The sequence below is a fragment of the Rhinolophus hipposideros genome (genome assembly GCF_964194185.1).
Source record: "Rhinolophus hipposideros genome assembly, chromosome: 2".
Taxonomy (NCBI): Eukaryota; Metazoa; Chordata; class Mammalia; order Chiroptera; family Rhinolophidae; genus Rhinolophus; species Rhinolophus hipposideros.
The window spans coordinates 53,977,483-54,004,198 of record NC_138048.1 but is presented as its reverse complement, the minus strand read 5'-3'; the positions used below and the strand labels follow the sequence as shown (position 1 = coordinate 54,004,198).

Genomic DNA, 26,716 nt, shown 5'->3' with positions numbered 1-26,716 from the left:
TGGCACCATCTGGCTCTGTCACTCTTTGCTTCGTACTCTCATTCCCCTTCTCACTTTGCTCACTATGCACCAGTCACTCTGTCCTCCTGGCTTTCCTAGAGTACTTAGGCTAAAAGTGGTCCTGTCTTAGAGCCTCTGCACTTGCTGTCTCTTCTCTTTAGAAAGTTTCCTGCCAGACAGTCACATGCTGGCTCCCTCCTCTGCTTCCAGTCTTCTCTCTAAGTCCTTCCCTGACAGTGCCATTGAAACCTGCACTGCCAGAGATGTCCCTTCTCCCCTCTCTTGATTTCTCTCTGTAGTCCTTGTCATCATTTAAAATACTATCTAAGTCATTTGTTTATTTTGCTTACCTATCTCCCCATCAAAAATTTAGGCTCCAAAAGAGTATGAATTTTTTTTTTTTAATTTCTGCTTTATCACACTGTAACATCGTGCAATTCCTCCTTAAGAACACTTCCAATTAATGTAGAGAAAATGAGGGACATAAAAAAAAATCACTATTAGATTACCACAGTTATTCATTGGCACGAGTGAGATCCTTCAATAGATTCTAAATTTAGTGGGCAGAAGTGGAAGCAGAAAAGCACATTTACATCATCTTGAAGGATCACTTCCCCCTCAAAAAGAAACATTTAGGAAATACAAAAAAGAAAAGTTGTAGCTTTAGAGTAGACAACCCTGGAGAAACCATCTTAACCTCACGATCATGATTACAACTACAGCAGTGAAATACAACAACGTCACACAGCCCCTGACCTGCTGCCCTGGGAGGGCACCTCGGGGGGTTCTTCACAAGAACGCAGTTCTTCTCTACCCCCGTGAGAAAACATCAGACAGACCGCAGTGGGGGACAGTCTACGAAACGACTGACTAGTACACTTAAAGTGTCATGGAAAACAAGGCAAGATGGCGGACCTGTCACAGCGTGAAGGAGACTAAGGAGGCAAGGCAACCAAATGCGCGGTGGAATCCTGGATGGGATCCTGGAACAGAAAGACAAACAAAAATACATTAATAGAAAGAATGGTGAAATCTGAATGAAGTCTGCAGTCTGCAGTAGTGTACCAAGATGACTTTCTTAGTTTTGATGATCGCTCCATGGTTATGTAAGATGGTAATGTAGGGGAACCTGGTTGAGTGAGCTCTCTGTACTCTTTTTGCGACTTTTCTGTAAATCTAAAATTATTTCCAAATAAAAACAAAACGTAAGGGTCATTGGGGAAAATCTGGCAGTCTTCTTTCACCGAACTCTAGGCTGTGGGGCAGGAAGAAGGGAAAATAAGTCTAGGAGTTATTAAGAGTGGGGCTGTGGAAGCAGGGTCCACACAGTCAGTTGTTCAAACAACAAACCAAGTGTCACCTTTTAACTCCTCCTTCCCCATCATGGTCCAATCAGTCACCAGAGCCTGGCAGGTCTCTTGATCATTTGAATCCATTCTCTTCAGCCCACCAGCCCCAGCTAAATTAAGGCAGGGCTCCGCCCTCCAGATTACTGCCAGAGACTCTCCTTCTATCAATGAAAACAGAAGAGTGAGGCTCCAGGGAAAAGTGTCCCTAAAGACCCATAAAGAGACTCTCTTGCAGACTACTGACATGGAGTGACCAGACAGGTGGGAAGAAAATGAACGCACGTGACATGGAAGCTGAGGGGAAATGTTGCCTCAAACCTATCAGCAAGTGAAAGGAAAAATCTATAAAACCCAAAAGCCCCAATGTTGGTCACTCTACACAATCTTTATTCTGTGAGAGAAAGCGGTGGGCCCCACACAGGTTATCAAAGACTGAGATCCCACGTTATCTCCAGTTTTTACTCAAAGAATTCAGCATATTTAGGTATGTTTTTTTTTTTTTTTAAATCTCTCCCTTTCATTTATTGTCTCAGGGTAAACACTTGTGATTCATAAATGCCTTGAGAGTGAATCAGTATTCTCCTGTTCAAACCAACAGAGGCCACATCAAACAATAGCCCACGAGGTGTTATTAATCATTAAATAGGCACATATAAGAACACTCAGGCAAGGGAGCCATTTTTCTTTTATTTCTTGTCTTTTTTTTTTTAAGAAAATTAACAAAGAGCAAACTTTGACTTTGACCTATTCAGAAAAAATGTGTTTTCTGTTTGGTTGGGTGTTTGGTTGGTTTTTACTATTAAAGAGTTAGTCAAATTCAAGGCTAAAAGGGCAAATATTTCATGTGGGAAAATGCTCCTTCCTTTGGGGGTCTTCTTTCAGCCATTTAAGAAATGGCCTGAATTTCAAATTTTAGCACTTACTTTTTCCACATTCATATGCCTGAGAAAGACAGATCTGCTCAGCCATGGTCAGTAGGTGCAAACGTCCCTGGCAGCCTTACTCTGCTGTAGCCACAACGTGCGTGCAAACAGGCAGAGAGAGAACTTTGGAGCACACACGCTCTATTGAAGAAGAAACCAAGTCACATCAAACATACCATATTTTGCCGGGTATAATGTGCGTGTTTTTGCCCAAATTTGTGAGGGAAAAATAAGGATGTGCATTATACATGGGTAGCACTAATTCTGTTTCCCTGAAAGTTTGGGCCAAAAACGTGGGAACGCATTATACACAGCAAAATATGGTACCTTGAGTACAACCATCCGACCACCATGGGGCCTTCCTCTGACCCTCCTGTCTCCTACACACACGGAGTAAGGTCCACTGCATTAAAAAAAATAAGGCTCTTCCCTCTGTGGAAGGTAGATCAATGGCATCACCTTCCACAGATATAGAAGTGCTAAAACATTAGTGACTTAAAAATCACATTTCTTCTTGGGAAGCATCTCTGATGAAAAGATAGCTGAGTAGACAGCTGAACAATGTAGCACACAGGACCACAGAACTAGGATGGCCGTGTGTCCCAGTTTATGCCAGTTGTCCCGACATAGTTGTTGATAGAACTACCACCTTTCACTCTCAAAAGTGTCCCAGTTTGAATCAGACATTCTATAGTTATCTACAAGAACGTGCTAGAGCAGGAAAGTTCTCCGACATTCATGTTTTCATCAATCTTATCTTATACAAATGGGACTGGGATTCAGGGAAGGCCTGCCCATGATTACTTTTCTGGATTAAATGTCCCTGTACAGCCCTTCCCATTCCTTCCTACTGAGGAAGAAGGGAGGAGTTGTCCACACATCCTGTGTGCTAGGCCCCTGCTGATGCCCCTGATTCCACCCAGAACTCTCCTTTCTATGGGCCTGAGGCTCATGTCAATTATCAAGGCAGAACCACACCATGCTCCATCTGCCCACAAAGCCACAAACATAGTGCTTGGGTGGTAGAGACACTCCTCCTTGGAAAAGGAGCCATATCGTTTTGGGGGGCTGCTCCCTGAGATTCATGAAAGACTGGCTGAAGCTTCTGCTTTGTCAAAGACTCATGGACCAATTTACCACAGTGGTTGTCCATTGTTTCTCTGAGAATATTAACATCTTGTGACTTTTTTAAGGTGAATGAGGGTATCTGTGTTACATGTCACAGACATATGTAGCAATGATAAAAGCAGATGAGAACTTATATTGTATTGACAATGTCGCAGGCACTACTCTAAGCATATTTTATATATATTTGTCCTCTTAATAATCCTATAAGTGCTATGAATATCACCCCATTTAATAGGTAAGTAAATTGAGGTACAGAATGATTATGTCACATAGCCAGAAAGCAAACAAGCTAGAATATGAATCCAAGCAGTCTGGCTCCAGTCTTTGCTTTTTAGCCACCTTGCTATTGTTTTTCCTGAACATACATAGAGATATGTGTTCAACATTCCTATAAGCAATAATCACCAGGTCAGTCAAATCTCAGCTGTAAAACACTTGAAGTTCACAGAGTAAGGTGCTATTTAAATATGAGGCCATTTCACCTCGACTTTATAGCCCCCTTTATCAATACCACTCAACATTGTAAAACAACGGGTATGTTGGGGTGCTCTATAAAAACAGGTGTTTTTTCTGTTCTGTATTTACACTTATTTAACCCAGTTTGTCTGGGCATGATTACTATGTATTTCTTGGTTATGCAGAATCTTCCCTGAGGGGCTGGCACGGAAAGAGAGTGAGGGCAGGAGAAGAGGTAAGCAGCGGTCCTTGTCAAGGCCATCTGTGGGCTCCTGCTCCACCTCAGCGATTGCCCACCAGGTACAACCTTCTTAAGTTTCTTTCCTGGTTTTCCAGAAGGACCGATGATCTCCCCACTGGCCTTTTTTCCCTTTCCATTTGCTGCCCAGTGGTGGAAACTGCCTGCTTAAATCTTACTTATTAACTATACATAGATATGGCAGACTGTGATTACAGTAGAATTGTTTGGGAGCCCAGTATCTCACTTCTTCCCATGAACCTTACCCTGGGAATTGCTTTGTACTTTTGTACTGCCATGTGGTGGTGTGTCTTTAATAACCATCAATAAAGATAGGCCTGGGAAAACTCGGACGGCCACAGACTCCTCTAAATTCACCTGATTGCAACAGAGTAGAGCTGTCTGCAGGGGTATCCCGGCTGCCCAGAGGTGGTTACCGGGAGTGGTCAATGAAAACCCATCCCCAATTCAGCAACTGAAGGAAACTTAAAAAAATATGCTGACCTTCTGAGGGTTCTTTAAATTGCTAATAAAATATACTTCTTTAAGTCAAAATCCAGTTATGCATTTATTCTCTAAATATTTGAAAGATAAGTTCAGGAAATTGGATGGTTTTAACCCTTGACTATATTGTCTACCATCAACACAAGTTCACTGGATACAAAGAAAATAAGCAGAGACTCCTCCCCTCTGTCCAGATGACAGGTACTCCTAGATACCCAGTCTAGGTTTGTCCCAGGTGCCAGACTTCGATGGCAGGTGAGGAAGGTGCAGAGGGTTGAACAGACACCCAGGACGAGATCAAATACTTGAATGTGATTACTTGGTCTCTCCGTAACTGTGGCAGCCTAGCAAGATAAGGGCCACAGCTAGATACGTGTGTGATACCTGCACAGCTGGGATTTTATCAGGAGCCCTCTGTGGATCAGGAAAACTGCCGCCACACACCACCACGTCACATCTGAGCTCCCCTCCCTGGCTCCTCTCAGATTTCAGTCAAGGCTAGCCGTGGAAGTCTAACACTGCAAAAGGAGAGGGTCCCTTTCTCTGCTGCACATAATGTCACACTCCAAGAAATCCCCAACCTTTTCCAGTCTGTGGGATTTTACGTTATGTTTACAGCAATACAGACAGCATGGAGCAAAACTTACTGGTGAGGAAAAGTGATGTGGGCTCCAGTCTACAAGGACCCTCCGTCACAGACCTGGTTGACCTTCTTGTGATCGTCCCAGGAAACCTCCCAGAAGGCACTAAGCAGCTCTAGCCTTAGCCCAGGACAGACTATGGTCATCACCTTTCCATGTATTTTCCAGAACCTGCTTAATCATCTTCTTGCTAAGTGAGATTCCTTCCCTTCACTTCTTCCTTCCTCCTGGCTTCCTTCCATGAGAAAGGACCTTTCCTCTTTGCTCCAAAGATGTGTCCCCTGGATTACTAATATTCTATACCAAAGTGTCCCCTCTTTTCCAGTTTCTGGAAGTCTTATTGTTGCCTGTGACTCAAGAACAGCTGGTTCTCTCCTGGCCTCTCAGCAACCTGCCCTACTTTGTCTCTCTAGAGATACTATTTTCCTGAAAACTCATATATGTCCTATACCCTGTATCCCCAGTAGCCCAGGGCCCAGCCAAATATCTCTTGCACTGACCACTTGAATCCTCTCTCTCCCTCCCTGGACTTCCCACTAAAGTCCCTCTAGTCTAGATTATAAGGCTACATAGATAAGGACAAAACGGTATGTACTAGAAAGTGCTTCATCAACTGTCAAGTACTACAAGGCAGGGGAACTCTGTGGAAGACAGCCAAAGTCCTAACGATACTAGAACCCACCAGTCTTAAGTTGCAGCTGTCTGGACCATCTTCTCTTGTTCCCAAAGCCTGATATCTAAAAGGAAAATATATATTTCACATGCAAATACCATCTATCAACCACTTGGAGAATCCCTTATTTTTCTCACCTTTCCCTCTGTTAAATCAGCCAGCAAAATGTGTTCTTGTCCCAATGCCTTCACTATATTACTAGTATCACACCTTCTCTGGTCTAATAAAAGCCTAGTACTGACGGAGCACAGATTCAGGTGCTAGAAATAGTATCTTTCCCAGTCTTCCTTTTAGAGCACAAACAAGGGAAATAGGTTGGCAATGACAAAAAAGAAGGGATGACATGTGGCTTGGCTTAGTTTGGTTGACTGAGAAGCAGGCTGACTGTCTTGTGTGGCTCATGCGAGTGTCTTCCTATCTCCTGGAATTCAGAAATCAATACCCCTCCTTTTCTAGAGGTTATAGGGTAATGAGCAAATCCAAGAGAGAATCACAATGCAACAAAGCGGGAATTTAATCATGCTCTGTGCTGGGCATATTCTGTCATACTACCAAAATCTCTCACCAGCATGTAGCTCAAGTTTTCAACAGGCAAACCCATCTTTGATGGTAATGTTAGTTACATGCTGTAGATATTTCAAAATGTTCTTCTCATATATAGAGTGGGTTTGGTTTCTGGACTGGTGGACAGGAAACCTGAGCCTATCCTGGCTTTGTTATACCCTCTCTGAGGAGGCTGTTTGACCTTGGGCGATTCACTTCTTCCTGGGCTCAGCTTTCCCAAGCATTCAATGAATGGATCAATGCAGCCACCTTTTAGGTCACTTCCCCTGCCTCCTGCTACCCCTTTCCTCTAAGTTGAAATGCAAGGGTAATAATGATGGTGACTTAAATTAAAAATATGTTGTATACATTCATCCCGTATCACTTTCAGACTCTAAGTTTTACCTAAGTGCTTTTCCTGGCTAGCTGAGTTTTTTCTTTTGATTTTTTTGAGAAATTTGATCAGCTATCACCCTTTGAGCAGCTATCAGCAAGCCAAACAAATGCATGTTCTGGGCTGAAAAGGGCTAGGCTTCACCCCACCTCCCTGAGCCTTCCAGAAGCCCCCCACAGGCACCAGCCCTGATGTAGTTCTGAGCCTTTCACACACCAGGGTGCAAGTTCCGTCCCTCTGGAATGCGCTCCTACATCCCTGGCTTGCAGGCTTGCCTCACTGCAGTGCTGCTCAGAGGGTAAAAGGTTAGCCAAGAGCGCATTTACAGCCTTCCCACCACGCTGCTGTAGCCAGACCAAATGTGGGAGTTAAGCCATTCCAGGGTGCCCTGCCCCCTCTCTACTGGGAAAGGCTTTCTTGGCAACCATCCTCTTTCAGAGCCCATTAGAAAGTGCACATTCCCGTGGTCTCACTGGCTCTAGTCAAGTTTTCCAAGAGGAGGTGGGGGTGGCGGAAGGCACTACAGGCTGCTATTAGCCTATGTTGAAAGCTTCTGTCTTCCACCCCCACCCCCAGTTTGCAGTTTGAGGTCCCAGCTTGGCCAGGAACCAACTAGGCAGTTTTGTTCAGAAGTAGTGACTTATTTTTATCAAAGGTGGAATGCAGAGTTGCAGTTGTTTATAATGTCTCTGCATGGCAACCAGGGCTCTTGCTCCAAGCACTCTGGAATTCTCTTCGTAGGCACTTGGCTTTCTTGCCTACCTCTTACTCCATCCAAAAACTGGATGCAGAGCAGCTCCTGTGCCTCAGAATTAAGGGGGAAAATTCTGGAAATTCAAAGTGTTTTTAGTAATGTGTTACTTTAAATCCAGGCTGCGGTGGTGATCACAGCTCTATAAACCCCACCCTAAATTTACCCAGCACCACAAAGCCAGCTCCCAGCTGGCTTTTGACCCCCATTCTGGCAGGATGTTGCTGTGGGCCTTTGAGTCAATCCCTTGCCCTCTCTGAGGCTTAGAATACTCAATTGTAAGTGGAGATTGCTTGGCTCAGTTTCCTCAATCTTCTGGGGTCACAACATGCTTTGAGATTCTGCTGGGAAAAAATAATGCATTCTCTTCTCCTCCCGAAAAAATAATGCATTTGTTCATTCTCTCGAAAGGTATTTCTTAAGCTCCTGCTAAAGATGCATGTAGAGAGATCATTTTGAGTCCTATTTCATGGGCTGTATAGGGTCCCTGGGGGTTCATCCACGAACCTTCAGGTAAGAAGTCCGGGTTATGAATTCTGCGGTGAGGAGCATATACAGATTCTTATCTAGAAGAACCGTAATAATGATTCTAGTACAGGATCATAAAACTACCAGTCAGACAGATGTCAGAATGCGGAGGCACCCAGGCAGTCATTAAGAAGGTGATCTCTGGTTTCCCTCCCCCTCCCGGCGGCCCCACCCCGCACACGCGCCGGCAAACACGCGTGCACAACCGGCCTGGAATGTGCTGTTTCTGGGCACTCAGACGGCAGGGAGCCGGCTGCAGCCCTGGAGAGACGACAAACATCTCTTCTATCCTGGACTTGATTTTTCTCACGGTGTCTGAAAGGACTGAGATCAGGTGATATGTGTGGGATTGCTCCCGGTACAGGTGCGGAGCAGGTACCAAGGGGAGGAGAAAATCCGCCCAGTGTGTACTTACTCAAGGCTCTTTCAATAGCCCTCCAGGATAGCTCTTGGCAGGCCAGCTACCACGTCTCTGGCAGGCTGCAGGGAATCTGAGTGTGAGAAAGTCAGTCAAGCGGAGGAAAACGGGGGGAGGGGGGAAGCTCCAAGTCCTCAGGCAAAATGCCTTTTTTAAACCCTTCTCTCTCGCGCGCTCTCTCTTTTCTGTAGCTTTAAACCAAACCCACAAACCATTCCGATACCTCAGGACAAAGGGGAGTCTCACTAGAGATGCATTATTTGTTTTATGGTTTAAAGCAAACAGGTGAAGCAATAAGACAGCAAATCACCCTTCTTGAGGGCAGAAGGAGGGAGGAGAAAACACAGCAGCCCCTGGTACTCACTGGGCATGATACAGTGGCAAAGTTGCCTTGTGTCTTGCTGGTCTCACAATGGGATCAAAGAAGTGACCCGCTGATGAACAGGGTTCAATTTTCTCTTTGCTTTGAGAGAGTGGGGAGGATGACTGAAAAATAAAGGCTGTTTCTACTTTTTAAGAGAAGCCTTCCAACTCCAAAAGTCTTTTCTTGAGTTTAGGAGCTTAATTCCTCATTTGAGAAGGGGTGGAGAGAGTGTCAACTTGGTGCTATTTTCACTGCCCAGGATAAGGATACTGAAAAATAGTCTGTGACACATTGCAAAGCTTGCTTCTTAAATGATTAGGGTGGAGGGTTGGTTTTTTTTGTTGTTTTTTTGTTTGTTTGGCGCCCATATAAATTCATGGCAAGTTTTTTGTTACATAACCAATCCCTCTATCTAAAAATATATGTGTGTAACGTATTTGCTCATTCTACCAGTCTAAGCACTCCTAAAGTGGTCACAAACCAGTTGCTAATTAACTATCTGACTGAGGTGGCTGCTGTAGGCACTGCAGTGAGACCTAACATGACTATATTCAACATTCTCCAATGAAACTTCAGAGCGCCAAATCTTGAAGAGATGACAGAATCAGACAAAAAAGACTCAGGCTAGAAGGCACAGAGGGTGGCACACCCAGCTAGTTAATTAGGGCCCAAGAGCAAACAGCAGTCAATGTCATAATAGAGCTTACTGGAGGAAGTCCCTGGCTCTCATAGATTTGGGGGGAACCTAGAAAGGGTTAACAGGCTTCCCTAGGAAGAGTTTAGTTCCTTGGAAGAATCTGGGTCAGAGTATTTAGGCAGTTTTTTAAAAGTCAGATGCTGAGCAGAAGCATTTTAAGAAGCTTGCAAAGTCTGCATGGCAAAAAGGAGGGTAACTTCATAGGCTCATCACCTTTCACCAAGAGGATTTCAAACACACAGGAAAACTCCACTTTTTTTCCAAAAGCAACAGACAATTTTCTGTCATCACCACGTTTCCATCTGTTCAAAATAAGAAAGAAAAGTCCTATCCCACTGGCCCAGGTTGCAGGTCAACAAAGGAGGCATTGTTCATCATTTCTTCAGAACATGATAGGGCACAGCCCGCTCCAGTGTGTTAACACACACACACACACACACACACACACACATCCCAGTGAGTAGCCCCAGGGGCAAGCTTGAGTAAACCAAGCCTGCAATGAGGTAAAGGTTTGGCTGCAGACTTGAGGGCTGTCCTGGAAGGTGGAAATGAGGCTTGAAAGGTAAATATGGTCAGAATCACAATGATTCCTTAGACTCCAGGTGGTGGTGGTGGTGGTGGTGGTGGCATTTCATTAAAAGGTAGGCAGGTTTCTGCTGAACTTGATCACTGGACAGTGTATATAGTCAATACCCAGGTGAGCTGGTTCTGTGCAGGTGCTTCTGGATGATTATCAGCCTACACTTGTCACTTAGGAACCTCTTTCACTGGCTTGAACCTCCTAACTGGGCTGTCTGCCTCCAAACCCTTCAACCCACTCTCCGCACTTTTGCCAGAGCTATCTTTCTATTGGAAAACACTAATGTCCCTTCTCTGCTCAAGAGCATTTCATAGCTCTCCATTGTTTAAAGATAAGTCCAAAGTCCTTTAGCAAAATGTCTAAGGGTCTTGTGACATGGCCTGAAGCCTCCTTCTTCAGTCCCTTCTTATATGCCTTCCAGTCACACACCCTGGGCTCCAGATTATGTTCCCTGAATAAGGACCTCAAGTTCCAGAGTCTTGGCCTTTAGCAATGGGTACCTAGCCCCATGACTCACAACATTTCCAATGCCCCATCCTATTTTTTTAAGATACAAAGCATAGACCACTTCCTCCAGGAAGTTTTCCAGAATACCCCAATTTATGAGTAATTTAATTATCCTAAAGCTTCTCAGCATTTTACTTCTATCTAGTCATATAACTGTCTATTGAACCTAGGGCCTACCAGAGGAATATACAGCGAAATAGACCATCAGTGGCACTCATGACTATAGTAGCTCTAGGTTGGGGGTTCCTGAGAGCAATAACTATTTTACTCATCCCTGTTGCCCTCAAGTAGACCAATATTGTTGCCCATACAGGAGATGTGCTTTAGTGTTTCTTTTAGGTTCTGCTGATCTCTCAGGCCATCATCTAAGCCCTAAAATAAAGGGATGATGGAGGAATGCCAGGTCATTAATCAAAAAATCAGGGTCTGTCTGCCTCCCCAGTTGAAGGGAAACTCTTTGCAGGCTGCCACTGTATCTCTCTCATCGTGGTAATCCCTGGGTTTAACACAGTGTCTGGCACAGCACAGGGCAGGCGCTCCATAATGAAAGAGGGGCTTGCACAAGGTCACCCAGAGTCAGGAACCGCTGACTCTCATCCGGGAGATCTGGGGAAACCATTTACAACATTATCCCAGTGGGGAGCTCAGAAGAAGGACTGAAGTGTCTGATAAATGTGTGCCAGGCCTCCGGAGGCCTCCAAGCCTGGGTAAGGGATAGGAGGGCGGGGGCGACATCAAACAAGATGCTAGGCTCCTGGGCTGCCGCGAGCCGCCCCAGCAGCTCGTCGAGCTCCGGGAAGACCGGAAGGGTGGAGGAGGTGGGGGCACGGGGGCGGCGACCCGGGCAGGCTGGCGGGAGGGACAGAGAGCTGCAGCAGTGGCGGCCAGCCGGTCGGGGCAGAGCGCGACGCCCGCCCTGCGCGGCAAATCCCCCAGGGAGGCCGCCGCCAGAGCCCTGGCGCTCCCGGCCCGGCGCCCGCCACGTGGCACCCGGCGGCGGCGGCGGCGGCTCCTCCCGGCGCGCGGCCCGGCCAGCCGGCAGCACGCAGCCGCCCGCGCCGCCCGCCTCCTCCCGGCCGCCCGCCGGCGGCCTCCCGGGCACAGTAAGGGGGAGCTGCCCGGCCGCCCTGGACCCCGGGAAGGGGCGGGCGGCGAGAAGCCGCTTTAACCGCAGCCGCCAAGCGGAGGCAGGAGGCTGACCCGGCCGCTTCCTAAGTGCGGTCAGGCATCTCGTGACCGCGGCGGGCGCCGGGGACCTAGCGGGGGGAGGGAGAGAAGGCTGGCCCGGACAAGGAGCAATCTAAAAGGCCCCCATCCATCCCCCGGGCTGTGCTAGTGAGGCTTTCGGACAAGTTAAAACCCCAAGCCTGAAATCAGGGGTGGAGTGGGGGTTTGGAATAACTCCCCACTCTCCACCCTGGGGCGTGCGCTCCCCGCCCGGAAGGGCTGACCTTGGCTGGGGGAGGGTAGAGGGGGGAATAGTGAGCGCCTGGGCTCGGCTCCCAGCCCACCGCCCCCTCGGATTCCTAGCCCGGCGGGGGCCGGAGGAGGGGGCCCCGGACACACACACACACACCCACACACACACACACCCCCACACACACACGGCTCGCCAATGAGCCCCGGCCAGGCGCAGGGGGCGGGGTTTTCCCAGGCTCGAGCACAGCAGCTGCTATTTACCTTCTTGGCTTCTCCAGAGGACCAGGAACCAGCCCCCGCGCTCCGCCGCCGGCCGCCGCCCCCCGCCTCCTTGCCCCCAGGGCGCGCGCACACACACTCACACACGCACGCACACACACATCCTCCCGGCAGGGCCGCAGCCGCGGCGGCAATAAAACATCCTGGCACGTGCTCCGGCTCCAGGCGCGCCCTCGCCGGCCGGCTGATGTCAAACTGCAGCTCGGCTGGTGTAGCTCTTAAAGGGCCCGTGCGTGCCGGATGCGGAGGTGCGCCTGCCTCCCGCCGGGCGAGAAGGAGGGGAGAGGCTGCAGCCCGGCTTGCCACCTCTGCGTGCCGCAGAACTGAGAGCCCGCGGGGGGAAAAAAGGGTGTCGAGGGCGCGCGCGCGTCCCTGAGGCATTGCCATCAAAGCCCCCCTTGTTCATCTTTCATTTGAAATTCCATTTCCTTTCTGCCCAGTGGGAAATTATTCTGATTGTTTCCTGGGGAAGTGCGGGTCCAAGGCCCCAACTCCCTAAGAGGAATGGGGGCGGGGATCAAAAACCACCTTACTCTGAACAACCTGCAAATGTTAGGTGGGAGGCATTTTTTTCCTTTTTCTGCATGCAAAAAGGAATTTTTTTGTCCTTTTTCTGCATGGTCGGCTATCACACGCCCCTCCCCCAAATGTATAGTCTGAGCAGGAAATTTAGGTGTTTTGGTAACTCACACCCTTGCACACGTTTCCCCTTTTAACCACTGCAAATATAATTTTATCCCTGTCCTTCTAAACCTTTTTAAAAAAAATTTTCAAATGAAATTCTTATTAGTGTCAAAGCAGCTCTATTACACATATGAAAGAAAATAAAGAGCAAAGACCCTAGCCCCAAAAGAAATAAACTAGACAAGAGCAAAACTAATGCGGAAAAAATCCTCTCTAAAGCAAAGCACAGCAGGGAGAGTAGCAAAGGGTTAAAATCCTTTTGATTGACGTTGTAGCCTCTGGTGCCCCAGGCTCAGGCGCGCGCCATTGGCCGCCAGGCCTTGTGCCTGGCGGCCAATGGGGGGGCGCGGTCCGCGAGCAGTGCCGCGTGTCTCCTCCTCCCATTGGCTGAAAGTTACTGTGGGAAAGAAAGTTTGGGAAGTTTCACACGAGCCGTTCGCGTGCAGTCCCAGATATATATAGAGGCCGCCAGGGCCTGGGGATCACACAGGATCCGGAGCTGGTGCTGATAACAGCGGAATCCCCCATCTACCTCTCTCCTTGGTCCTGGAATAGCGCTGCCGATCACTAAGTAGCCATAAGATATTGTAATAAAACCCTCAGCACTTGCTCAGCAGTTTTGTGAAAGTCTCGAATAAAAGGGACATAAAACAATTTTTTGTGTGAAGGACTCCAAAAATAAAGTTCTCTAGGGATTTAAAAAAAAAAAAAAACAGAAAATGCCGGCTGATATAATGGAGAAAAATTCCTCGTCCCCGGTGGCTGCTACCCCAGCTAGTGTCAACACGACACCGGATAAACCAAAGACAGCATCTGAGCACAGAAAGGTAAGGGCAATCAATAGCTGTATCTTTCTCCAGCCCCAAGAAATTAAGCCGAGGTTGGGGATTCTTTTATCCCTTAAAACCTCTGGGTGAAATGGCAGATCCCATGGGAACTCAGGACTTTTTTTTTTTTTATTTCTTTGCAGTCATCAAAGCCTATCATGGAGAAAAGACGAAGAGCAAGAATAAATGAAAGTCTAAGCCAGCTGAAAACACTGATTTTGGATGCTCTTAAGAAAGATGTAAGTGGATAATACTGCTTTTTTAATTTAAAAAATGAAATCTTATTTCTCTATTACTAAGAATGAAACACTGTCGCTGGCTGATCTTCCCCGCCAGCACTGCGTTTTCTGAGGAGGGAGGGCTTGGGCCCCTTTCGCCGGGTCTGGGGAAGTCGGGGCCGCGGCAGACGGGAGGGACCCCCAGCATTCCGAGGCTGCTGGCGGGGGTCTCACTTTCCTTGCTTGCCTCTTCTGTGCAGAGTTCGCGTCATTCCAAACTGGAGAAGGCAGACATTCTGGAAATGACAGTGAAACACCTCCGGAACCTGCAGCGGGCACAGATGACGGGTAAGTGCGGCTTGCGGCGTCCCCCTCTGCGGGCGTCCCTCTCGCCCCGCGGTGATTTCTTCCAGACTTCCGCCCGTGGTTGTGAGAGGCATTCAGCTACATTTTACTGCCTTGGCTCACTCTTGCGTTCCCACGGTCTGGGGCTTATTTATAGCCACAACTCCAAGTTGTTACTGTTCCGGAAAGGGAGGGAGAGAGGTTGTAGCAGCGAGGGCGGCGGGCGGCTTGGCAGTGAGGGAAGCGGGTGGGGGCGAAAGGACTTAGAACTGTGGCGGTTTTGAGCTGCGTGGAGCCTGGAGGTCATCTGGTTTAGCACTCCCTCCTCCCCCATTACAGAAGGGGAAATGAGGCTCGGATGGCGGGGCAGGGGGGAAGGGCATTACCCAAGGTCACATCGCGCGTGCTGGGGGCTGGAAGGCAGATCTAGGACCGAGATCGGTTTAAATGGAGCGACAGGGAATGGAGAGAAGGGAGCGTCTTGGCTTCGGTCGCCAAGCTAGTGTGTAGAGGTGGATGGTTTTTCTAAACCCACCCCCGTAACCGGAGGCAGTTCTGCGGGCCAAGTGGTCAGGGAGGCGCGCCCGGGGGACCTCCCAGGGCGGAGGTGGTGGCCTCCAGGCCAGGGCCTTTCTGTGACCCTTCTGTCTCCTTCTGGCCTGCAGCCGCACTGAGCACAGACCCGAGCGTGCTGGGGAAGTACCGCGCGGGCTTCAGCGAGTGCATGAACGAGGTGACCCGCTTCCTGTCCACGTGCGAGGGCGTTAACACGGAGGTGCGCACCAGGCTGCTCGGCCACCTGGCCAACTGCATGACCCAGATCAACGCCATGACCTACCCGGGGCAGCCGCACCCAGCCTTGCAGGCGCCGCCGCCGCCGCCGCCTGGGCCAGGAGGTCCGCAGCACGCGCCCTTCGCGCCACCGCCGCCGCTCGTGCCCATCCCCGGGGGCGCGGCGCCCCCTCCCGGCGGCGCGCCCTGCAAACTGGGAAGCCCGGCGGGAGAGGCGGCTAAGGTTTTTGGCGGCTTCCAGGTGGTGCCGGCTCCTGACGGCCAGTTTGCCTTCCTCATCCCCAACGGGGCATTCGCTCACAGCGGCCCTGTCATCCCAGTCTACACCACCAACAGCGGGACCTCCGTGGGCCCCAATGCAGTGTCGCCTTCCAGCGGCCCCTCGCTGACGGCGGACTCCATGTGGAGGCCGTGGCGGAACTGAGGGGCTCAAGCCATCCCTCCCTTCTAAACTCCCCAACCTATCTCTCTTCCCTCGGGACACTGAACAGGAACTTGGACGCTGGGAGAGAAGAGGAGTTTTGTGGTTAAGTGGTTACTTTGGATTTTTTAATTTCTAAAAAGTTACTTTTTTGTAGAGAGCTGTATTAAGTGACTGACCATGCACTATATTTGTATATATTTTATATGTTCATATTGGATTGCGCCTTTGTATTATGAAAGTTCAGATGACATTTCGTTTTTTACACGAGATTTCTTTTTTTATGTGATGCCAAAGATGTTTGAAAATGCTCTTAAAATATCTTCCTTTGGGGAAGTTTATTTGAGAAAATAAAAGAAAAAAGTGAAGACTTTTGTCTTATAACTGATTATTTCATTATTTCAGAATGTGTAATAAAAAGAGGCTCTTGGCAGAATTTGAATTATATGTAATCTGAGAATTCAGGAATTGGCTCTTTTGTTATTCAAAGAACTTTTTTTTTTAATCCCTCATACCTTTCACCAACCCTCCATGAACTAAATTCCATTTAATTTGCAAGAACCCATCTGATAGGGCTTTTCTGATCAATTTGTGGTCAAGCTCTGAAAGGATTTCAAACATTATTTTAGTTGCAGTTTTGGGTTAAGTCATTCAGTCCTGGGTGTCATGCTAGCTCCTGAGGAAAGTTGAACAGGACTGAATTCATGAAGTTAATGGATCCACGACCATTGCCTGTGGTGCATTAGGGAAAGTTCCTGCAGCATTACTCCTCTGGGGTCGCTCGCCAGCATTCAAAGCAAAACTCTTAATTGCTGCAAGTGTTGGAGTTGTCCTTTAATTAGTCAATTCTTAGGTACATTCCCTCCTATCAGTATCCAAAAGTTTGAAATGCCTCTCTGCACCCTCTTCAAGCAAGCTGAGAAGGTCAACAGATTCCTTCTGCCAAGGGACAGCTAGTTAGACTCCCATGTGGAGGCAGAGTCCAGATGATTAACACCAGACATATGTTTTTGATAAGTTTCTATGCTTGGCTCTAATGGAGAAAGCATGTGGGGGCCGCGCTGGCAGGCACATAGGCCATCTTCCCCTTTTAATACAAACAGCAAGCGACCCCTTTGCGTGGTCATGCCCCATTTCCAGGCAAGATGTGGGCTCCAGATAGGAGCAAAAGACTTGTCTCGGGTTTCAGCTCACATAACCCTCCTTAACAAGTCCTAACTCAAAGCGGACAGCTTTAAACTGCGCCAGGATCTGCAGGGAATTTCTTCCAAATCCCATCACAAAGGCTTGTCAGATTTTGTCAGATTTGGCCAGGTGTCTGACTGCATCCAGGTGTTGGGGAAATGAAAACCACGAGCCCTGCGAGACCAGACACATCAGCCCCGTTGTGGGTCTGGCGGGCGCGCCCTCCTCCCGCAGCGCCGGCCAGTTCTCTCTGCCCTGGCCCCTCCCGCTGGCCTCCCCTCACCCCCCTTCCTTTACAGCGGCCTCTGGGAGGAGAAGGATGAGGCGGGAGATCAATCTTTGAAGCCTTCCTAACAAAGATAAAGCCAACGATTTTCTGTCTTGTTTCAAAAGCTTTACCTCTCCCCCGCCTTGCTCTGGCCTTTCCCACAGGCCAGTGTAGAGAGAGGCTCTATCACAGCAATGATCGAGCAGACGGCGCTCAGTTTCTAGTTAAATACCTTCCACCCAGCTTTGGAGAGGTTTAAATGATACTTTTAAAAATTTGGCTCCTACTTGCCTCATTTAGAGCATATGCAAGGGGTCCAACACACGCGCGCGCGCGCGCACACACACACACACCCTTCTTTATCATATATTTCCATGATTTCTCTCTTGTTTGGACACAAACATACCAAGACCCAACCCAAGCTCAAACACTTCATTTGGTAAACCTGTCCTCTGGCCCCATTAAAAGTCCTTAACTGTCCTGGCAGCAGTAATGGAGACATCATGGTCTCATTTTTATAAAAGTACATTTATGTTCTTAAAAATTCACACACACGTGTGCGTGCACAAGCACAAAAATCCCGGTGCAATCTCTATACCAACTTAAAACTAAATCTTTGTCTTTCCCTGTGCTGAAGGGAAACAACTGAAAAAGTGAACTTTTCTTAATATCAACAAAAGTACATAGATATCTTGGGGGGAGTCATATATTTAAGGAAGAGAAGTGAACAATTGTTCATTTGAAAATAATTGGTAGTTTGAAAATGGTGTTTTATCCTGAAATACAGGTTTTGGATTATTAGAAGAGGCATTTGTCTCTGTACAATATGTGGGGGAAATCCTAAGCCCCAATGGAGATTTTTCAGTCTCCTGTGCCAGGTATGCCACTAAACTCACTGTGTCACTTTGAATGAGTCATTTCCCTTTTCTGGGACAATTCCACGTCCATAAAACGAGTGGGCTTATTTCTAAGACCTTGTGCCCTCCCGCACCCAGTCAGCTTCTGGAGTAATTAGTTGGAGAGGCCAAGATTCAAAGAAGACTTCAATCCTGCCCCACCCCCCAGCCCCTACCCGGATCCCTCCGGCCTGGCCTAATGATACCGCCTCGGGGCACACCCAACAGCTCCTCTCCCCCGCCCCGGGCAGTGCCGAGGGCTCCAGGAGATAAGGCACAACTCCACGCTCCAAGTCCGGATGCGGGCCGAGGGCCTCCGCAGCCGCGGGGATGAGCCTCGCCATGGAGACCCTCCCAGGCCCGGGCCCCCCGCTGGCCCCTGCAGCTTCCGGAGCGGGAAAGGCGCTCAACTGAAAGGCTGGGGTCTTTCCTCGATCGAGAAGGGAGCCTTGCCTAAATGGTGATAAGCGCGACTCGGAGGCGGGCCTCCTCTTCGCGCCCCAGTCCACCCCACGTTTGTGGAGTGGGGACCCGGGGGTTAAACTGGACCCCCACATCGTCACCAGCGTCCCGGGAAACCTGTCATTAAAGTCAATTAACTTTTCCCACACCCCTTGGCCGGTAACAACTCGCTGCTAGCTTCCTCCCCGGCTCCTAAGTGCAACCAGATGGGCCGCCGAGCTGCCCCCGCCGCGCGCCCGCCGAGGCGGCCCGGGGCTTCCAGGGAGGCCGCCGGAGCCCGCGGCCCGGGCGGGAGCAGGCCAGGGCGGCCACGCTGGGCCAGCCCCGGCGGCCCTGCGGCCAAGGTGGTTTGCTTAGCAGGCCCGGCTGCTTTCTGGCAGGAAATGAATAGCTCCCAGATGAGCTCAGGCAACCTGAGAGGTCGTGAGAACGGCGCGAACCCCCGCCTGTGCAGCCGGCAGCCTGCCAGGCCGCGGGGGGAGCGGGCGGCGGCGGCGGCGGCGGGAGGCCGGGAGGCCCGGCGGGCGGGCGGGCGGGCGGGCGGCGGCGGGGGGGGGGAGGCGGGAGCCGCTGACACACGAGCCCGCGCCCGCTCCCGCTGACAGGCAGGCAGCCGCCCGCGCCCGGCCGCCTCCCCCGCTTCCCCCGCCCCGGGCCCCAGCGCCTCCCAAGCAGCAGGCCTTAGCCGCAGAAATGCGGCCGCCCGGCCCCGCCAGGGCCTGGGGGTGGGGCCGCCTGCCAGTGTTTTTCCAGTTCCCCCGGTAGCTCCGGGCCGCGTTTAGAAGCTGGGGAAACTGGGCCGAGGCCAGTGTCAGGGCACCAGAGGCCCTCGCGGCCTGCCGAGCCCTGCCAAGAGTTTAGGCCCAGCCAGGGCAGGGGTCGGCAGGGAGGGTGGGGGACAGGGCAAGGGCATCTCAGCCCACAGAGCCTTTCCAAAAACGACGGAGTCGCCAGACAGCCGCTCTGCACTCCTGAAAAAGTATCATTTCCAAAAACCAACTGAATGCCCAGTAAGCCCACTGCAAGCACGACCGAGATGCCACTAATTCCCACAGAGCCCCTGCCCTCACAGAGCTCTCAGTTTAGCTAGGGACATAAACACTCAAGTCACTCATCCCAGGCACCATGCGGTAAGTGCCAAAAATGAAGTTTAAACAAAAGGCACCTCAGATTCATTCTGATTTGAAAGGAAACCAGGTAAGATTTTCAGAGAATTGGCACTTGAAGCGGAGAGGTGAAAGATGAGTTCCACAAGAAGAAATAGGAATAGGAAGGGGTAGGAAAACACAGAGACTGGTACATATAGAGGTCCAGTTTAGGAAAATTTCAGGAAGTTCGCCTTGGTTGTATTTCAATTTTCAAATACACAAATTGGCTTAGAGGTCAGAAAGAGAGGGCTAAGTTGTCTGCGTCAGTCCTTGGCTTAGTGCCCTATAGCCCCGGGGTTAAAAGCGCATGATCTGGCTTCAGATTGCTTAGGTTGTAAAACCAAGGCAAATTACTTCACTTCTCCCTGCCTCAGTTTTGTAATTCTGTCACATTTAGATCTTAGGACTCTTTGGCTAGTATTTCATAGGGTTGAGAGGATAAAATGAGTAAATGTGCATAAAGCATTTAGAATGGTGCTTGGCACATAAGCCCTCGATGCGAGTCAACTATTTTGATTCCTAAACAACCACAGCGAGGTATGTTCACCAAACAAGAAAGCCAGCCCTGGCCTTTGCCCAGTAATTTCAGGCTCTGCTTGTAATTGCACCAGACCCCATGTGAAAGGACCACTGCTTCTTCCTTAGTTTCTGAATTTCAGGTACTCATTTGATAATTATTCACAGCCTAGTAGGCAACACAGACCAGTAAAAAAAAAAAAAAAAAGAAGAAGAAGAATTACTCTGTTTAATGCCATAAAAGAGTAGTGTACCTGGTGGTACAAAAGAAGGGCACATATCATAACAGATAACTTTCTGTTCCTCCAAATTATGATGAATCCTTGTGAATTTTTGTGATCCTATAAATTGTCAGCGCAGTAAATAACCAGTCAAATTCCACCTAAAAAAAGGTGTTGTTAAACGGTTAATTTCAAGATTAATCATTTTACAACACTAACCTCTTTTGAAGGAGCACCTTCACATGGTCAAGGAACTGGACCAGGGTCCCAAATTCCTGGTTCCAAATTGGCCACTACTTGTGAGGTGCTGAGCAAGTCCCCATGAGCCTTTGGGCTTTAGTTTCCTCACTGACACAGTGAGATTAGACCAGAAGTCCTTTTCAACTCCACAATCTGTGATTCTCTCTGCTCAGCATGCTTCTGTGTGCCTCTCACAGTTGAACACTTGCTCTGTGGCTATCGGAACTATATGGGGCATATTTCAAAACTTTCGGCCAAGTCCAGGGACAATTTTACAACCACGTATTTTCACCTGCAGTTAAAGATGTGGAAACAGACCTGAAGGATGGGCATTGTAGTTCCACTGTTGCAGGAAAATAGGCCACATGTTATATTCTTAGAGACCTGCTGTGTCAGTGAGAACTGTACCCACTGCGTGGCACATCCAAGGAAGTCTGCGTCTGACAGGATTTGCTCACATATCTGCTACTAAGACCCTGTCCTTTGCTGTCATATCTTGTTATCTTGCTTGGAAAACAGAATAACAAGAGTTAAAAATACCATCACTTTCCTTCTTCATCCTAAAAAATGTCTTCCCACCCTTTTCACTTGCCCACTTCTTTTCTGAAAAGGTAATGTGATCTGTTGGTTGTCAGAACTCTTTCCCTTAGGAAATATTTCCCCAACTGGCTAGAGTTTTTCCACTAGTACACTAACTGAATTAAGTAAACTTACTGAATTAGTATGGTTAAACAAGAATGTCAGTCTGAATTAGTGAAAAATCTGAATTTTAAATATCCAACAGGAAAAGCAGTAAACTTTGCAAATACTTGTAGTGAGTCTGAATTCACAGTTTACAAAAGCACTTGCTCTCATAAAACTAATGCATTAAAGTCATGTAAAGAACTTATTCTCTTAAGCGGGTCAAACATAGCCCTTTAATATTATTTATATGAAATGTTTCTTTATTGTAAAAATAAGAGGAGCCACGACTGCAGTCCACGTAAGGAATTTGAGTCTAAATTAATACTACGGCTGTAGTGTCACTATTCTTTCTATGTCCAGATATGTTTTCAGTTGCAGTTTGCTTTTAGTCAAGCAGGAGTTAATGCATGTTTCCCCTTAGAACTGCAAATATCACTTAATGATAACTATGGTAAGGAGCACTATTTGTGACTTGCTGTTTTGCTATTCACAAATGTGACCTGTTTTCATGTTAAACTAACTTTATTGGTTTAGTCATCAATGTGAGACCTGAGATTTAGAAATCCAGTTTTCAAAAAACTCCAGTGTAGGGGAAAACTACTGGTGTTAATGTTGACAAACACCATCACCCAAAACTTCAAGTTTTCTGCGACACAGTTCTTTTTTATCAACTATTTCCCTGAGTCATAAAATGTGTTCCTAAAGGCATCAAAATGTAAAACAGGAATAGTGTTCCTTAACAGGGCCAAGAGAGGGCAAATGCCATGTCAAATCAGTTTCAGAAGCAACTGCCATGTGTGACAGGAGTAAAAGTAAGTGTAAAAGTTCTTAAGGCATTTCTTCAGTTTAGTGGATACCCAATAGATACCTGGGGTCAAAGATAGGATACGAAACTTGAAGGAAGATTTCCCACACCTCAGATTTGTAAAGAACAAATATTCTTGAGCACATAAAGTTATTCTTTCCTGTTTTCTGTTCTATAATTAGGACACATGATTATTTTCATAGGAGTAGAATCTTGCAGGATTAGATAGGTGTTTCCCTTAAAACTCTACAAAACAAAGTAATTGTGAAATTGGTCATTAAGACCTTGCAGAGGAGAATAAGCCTCCAAAGAACCCTGACACCAGACTCATTTGTGTTATTTTTGTTTTATTGTTATGGAGTTGAGGGCGGGGGCACAATGGGGAGGCCCAGTTTGGAGGGGGAACATAGTGTCTGATCATGTAGAGAACTTTGAAACTACTTTAGTGTGATCTCTTTGAGATCTCATTTTAAGTTCAAAGCAGGGAGTATCCATCCAAAGAAGAGACAGTTCGAAACAGTTTAATGCTGGGAGCAGTTCAAAAAGAATAACTTAAAATGTTGTTCTTGCCTCAGATATTTGCACAGCTCCCATATCAAAGACGTAAGGCTATCATCATATTTACACACATACACTGGCTTAAAACTGAAAGTTGGATTTCAAACAATCGATTGTATCGAGATATAGCAATCAGTTTCTAACCTGACGTTGGGCTGAATTCAAATTAATTTTTAAAAAGCCAAGTTTTCATGTTTAGCATACAACCTCTAGCCACAGGTCCAGGTCTCAGCCGTGCTTTTCTTTCTCTGATGGTCCCTCCTTGGCCTTTCCATTGTACCCAGGAAACTTGTTCTGTTTTAAATAAATGCCCTTCTACCTGCAGCCTCGGTAGGAAGCCCCTCATTGCCTGGTTCTGCCTTTTTTTTTGAGCCTTGGGGATTGATGACGCTGCATTTTCCCCACCCCAGGTGTGTGTGTATGGGGGTGAGGGGTAGGGAGGAGAGGATGGGTGCTTGCCCTGGGGAGGGGGTACTTTGAGTTGGCATTTGCACCTGGGCCCAGGAGCATGGGTACCAGGAACCAGGAAGTGTGGCATTGGGCTGGGGAATGATCCCCATACCCTTGCGAAAACAAGACTCCTTCTTGGAGTAAAAAAATCTGTCCTCGGGCCATCCAGCTCCCACTCCTTAGCCTTCCCGGCCCTTGTCATCTCCTGACTTCTCTCCTTAAGCTTATCTTCACCTGGCTCCATCCTCCCCTCCCTTCTCAGGGACCGTGCTCTGCATACCATCCCTTTCCTCTTCATCAGGGAGGTGGCCCACAAAAACATCTGCTTGTATTCCTGAATTTTCAACCTCCCTTACCCTTTTTTACTTTTTTCCTCAGCATATAAACACATTTATTTCTCTACAATCTTCAAGAACCAACTTCTCCAACCTTGTACCTCTCTCTCTCTCTCTGCGACTTCTCTTCCCCCTTCTCACCATGGACCCCTGAATTCTTGCTGACGGCTTGCACTGCCTCACTTCTCTCTCACCGCCACCCTTGCCACCAGGCTTCTGTGCCCTCCTCTCTACTGACATGCTCTGGCCAGGGCAACTCAGTGAACAAATCAGAAGATTACTTTCCTGGTTTTTCCTCTGTCAACATTTGTGAGGTTTTGACCATGTGCAAACCCCATCCTTGAAATGCCTTCCTTTCTTAGTCCCTGTGGCATCTCCTGATTTCTTCCAACCCTCTGATGGCTTTTCAACATCCATCATGGGATTCTTTCCCTCTACCCACCCCATTAAGTTCACTGTCCCTGAAATTCTGTCCTTTTTCTCTTGTCATTCAGCCACCCATGGCAGTGATGTGCATCTACATGAATACCAGGAAATCTGGAATCATCAATCCAGAATTCTTTCTTGAGCCCAGCTGACCACAGGACATTTCCACATAGAAGTCAGTAGGTCTCAAATTCAATTCAAGACCCTGGTCCCCATCTCTACGAGGTACCCTATCTCTGTTTTCTCAGGCTCAATGGGTCTTTCAAAACCCCACCACGTATCTTGTCCCTGTATCTCCCAGGGCACCAGGAACTATCATAAGACAGCCTTCTCTGTCTTATGAATCTTAACCCCTATCATCATTGCCTTCATGCAAGAGTTTCAAGTATTTTGCTTTCACTTCTTTCAGACTGATGCCCTCATTTTTACTCTTGCTTCCCTCCAATTCATCAGCCATACTCTAGTCACATATCCAAACAACCATGTCTCTGAGAAAACTTCCAAAGCTTACTATTGCCTCCAAGACTGGAGAAACATGGTTCGCCCTGGCCTACTCTCCTGCCTTAGTCCCAATCAGAAAGCCCCATCCCATCCATGTTTTATCCACATGCAAAGCTGCTCTCGTGCCTGAGCCCTCCATGCTCTCCCTGGTTTCTATCCCTTTGCACACATTGTTCCTGTGCTGGAGGTGTCTCTCCTTCACTTTTCCATTCAGAAATCTCCTACATTATGTGTCCTTCAGTTCACCTGCTTCCAGAAGCCCATCCTAATGCCTCCAGTTCCCTGCTCTGACCCCTCCATGCCCCTCTTGCCCGCTCCTGGGGCATCTAACAGCACTGATGATATTGGAGAATAGTGACTATTCATCTGTCTCCCCAACCCAAGCTGTGCAAGTTTGGGAGGCAAAAATGATGTATTTTGTCTGTACTCCCAGCATATGGCATAGCACCTGCCACACAAAAGCTATATATTTTTGGTACAACAAGAAGGAGAGCATTAATACAAATAGCAACTCACATTTGAACACTGTGTTAAGATTCACAAAATGCTTTCATAAACACAATCTCATGTAATCTCCAAAACAATTAATGTAGGTAAGCAGGCCTGGTATTGATATCCTCGTAGCAAACATGGATAGTTTCACATAAAGTGTGTAGGTCATTTGGCCAAAGTGACAGCTAGAAAGTGACAAACGTAAGTCTCTGGAACCCACATATTCTGGTGGGTTCATGCTTCCCTCATTCTCTGCCAAGTGGGACAGGCCTAAGCACCACTCTCTAGAGCCTGTTTCTCTGATTGTGTGAGTACCTCTTTCCTGCTGGCTGCCCAGGGCAAGGAAACCCAGATTTAGTCTCTGTGGTCCTGCACTTTTGCTACATATATAACCAGAACCAATTGGGAGCAGTTGGATATCTGTTCTCTTCACTCCCGCTTTGCTGCCTTAACACACATAAATAAAATCTCTCCGGGCGTGAGAACTGCAGGGACCTTCCTTCTTCCTGTCTCCCAGTGGCATAAGAATTCATGTAACTGAAGGCAAGTTATTTTTTGTTGTTGTTGTTTTTAACACAAAGATCCGTGGTCCTCAGCACAAATGAATCACAAATTATATAGTGAGAATGGGAAAATAAATCCTAAACTTTAAGAAGCAGGAAAAGTATCACATTTTAAAGGTCATATTTGTGTGGCTGGTTTGAAAAAGAGTGGTCCTTTAATAGGTGAATGAGTCACACTGTGACCCAGAGAAACCAGTGGGTAAAAGCACGTGAGGGTTTAAAGTGACTCCAAAGTGCTAGCTATGGGGTAAGACCACACCAGCAAAGCCACCACTACAATATTGTCATCTGCAACAAGATCAGTACAGTCTCTGTAAGCAGAATGTCCCCTAGCCACAAAACAGTGGCTGACTTTCCATGTATAACTCATTTGGGCTTTTCTTTCCTGTCTGTGACTACCAATGCTTTGCATTCCAGTTTTGTGGTAAGTAAAAAGAGCATTTATTACCTGAGGGGTATCTTTAGAAGATATGCTGCTGTATCTTCAGGTCACCTGCAGCTTGGGATGCGGTCCCTGAGGCAAAGGGCATCTTGCAGCAGTGTGGGTCCCAGTGGAGGCTGGCTCATCAGTCACTCAGCAGGGGTTATGCAGAACTTACTCTATGCTGGGCACTGTTCCAGGTACCAGACAGGCAAGGCCACAGCTCTCAGAGAGTACACATTGCTGGCACAGAGAAGACAATAGAAAAGAAAATACATAAATGAAGGACAGAATGTCAGCTCATGGTAGAGACTGTAAAGAAACAAACGTAGGGCGCTGTGAGAGGAGGGGACCTTAGTGGGGCTGGGGTCTAATTTCGAATGGGGGGTCAGGGAAGGCCCCACTGAAGGGGAGACTCCTGAAGCCAGGAAGGCAAGTAAAATAAAAGCCCAACCCAATTTTGCAGGTCTAGTCAGTGGCGGGGGAAAATGTTATCTCTGGCCATCCTGAGTGGCTGACCAGAGATATAAGTGGCTGACCGTAGTACCCAGGGCCATTAATAGGGCCAGTGTCATTTGCTGCTGTTTTTACAATAAATACAATTACTGAAAACTTCTCTATAGTTTGCAAAGCATTTAAGTATTCAAGGTAGAAGCTCATTTCGAGGTAACTAATTCAACCCCTTTGTTTCCCACATGAAGACATGGGAGTCTGGGGCACTGGGTGGCTGCATTCATTTGTTCGTCCCATAGACATCCTCCGAGAGTTCGCCTTGTGCGTGGTGGTGGCCTGGGGACCCGAGGGATGCAGAGATGAGCAAAATGTGAAAGGCCTTCAAGGAGCTCACAGTCTAGGAGTAACATGAT

At 47.9% G+C, this 26,716-nt stretch overlaps 1 protein-coding gene and 1 long non-coding RNA gene across 3 annotated transcripts; one reads left to right on the top strand and one right to left on the bottom strand.

Annotated features, from left to right (window-relative positions):
- Positions 1-403: 403 nt before the first annotated feature.
- On the bottom strand, positions 404-12,584 carry LOC308509491. 2 transcript variants are annotated; one of them, XR_013995191.1, is made up of 4 exons: positions 12,375-12,584; positions 9,821-9,909; positions 8,544-8,619; positions 404-983 (listed from the first exon to the last, which is right to left on the bottom strand). It is a non-coding gene; the product is annotated as an uncharacterized lncRNA (long non-coding RNA). The 2 variants fall into 2 exon arrangements; XR_013995192.1 differs by lacking the exon at positions 9,821-9,909.
- A 971-nt stretch (positions 12,585-13,555) lies between these two features.
- Positions 13,556-16,049, top strand: HES1 (hes family bHLH transcription factor 1). The gene is made up of 4 exons (XM_081025320.1): positions 13,556-13,903; positions 14,047-14,142; positions 14,382-14,469; positions 15,132-16,049. The coding sequence occupies exons 1-4, from the start codon at positions 13,796-13,798 to the stop codon at positions 15,680-15,682; spliced, it is 843 nt and encodes a 280-aa protein (XP_080881446.1). The 5' UTR covers positions 13,556-13,795; the 3' UTR covers positions 15,683-16,049.
- Positions 16,050-26,716: the final 10,667 nt, after the last annotated feature.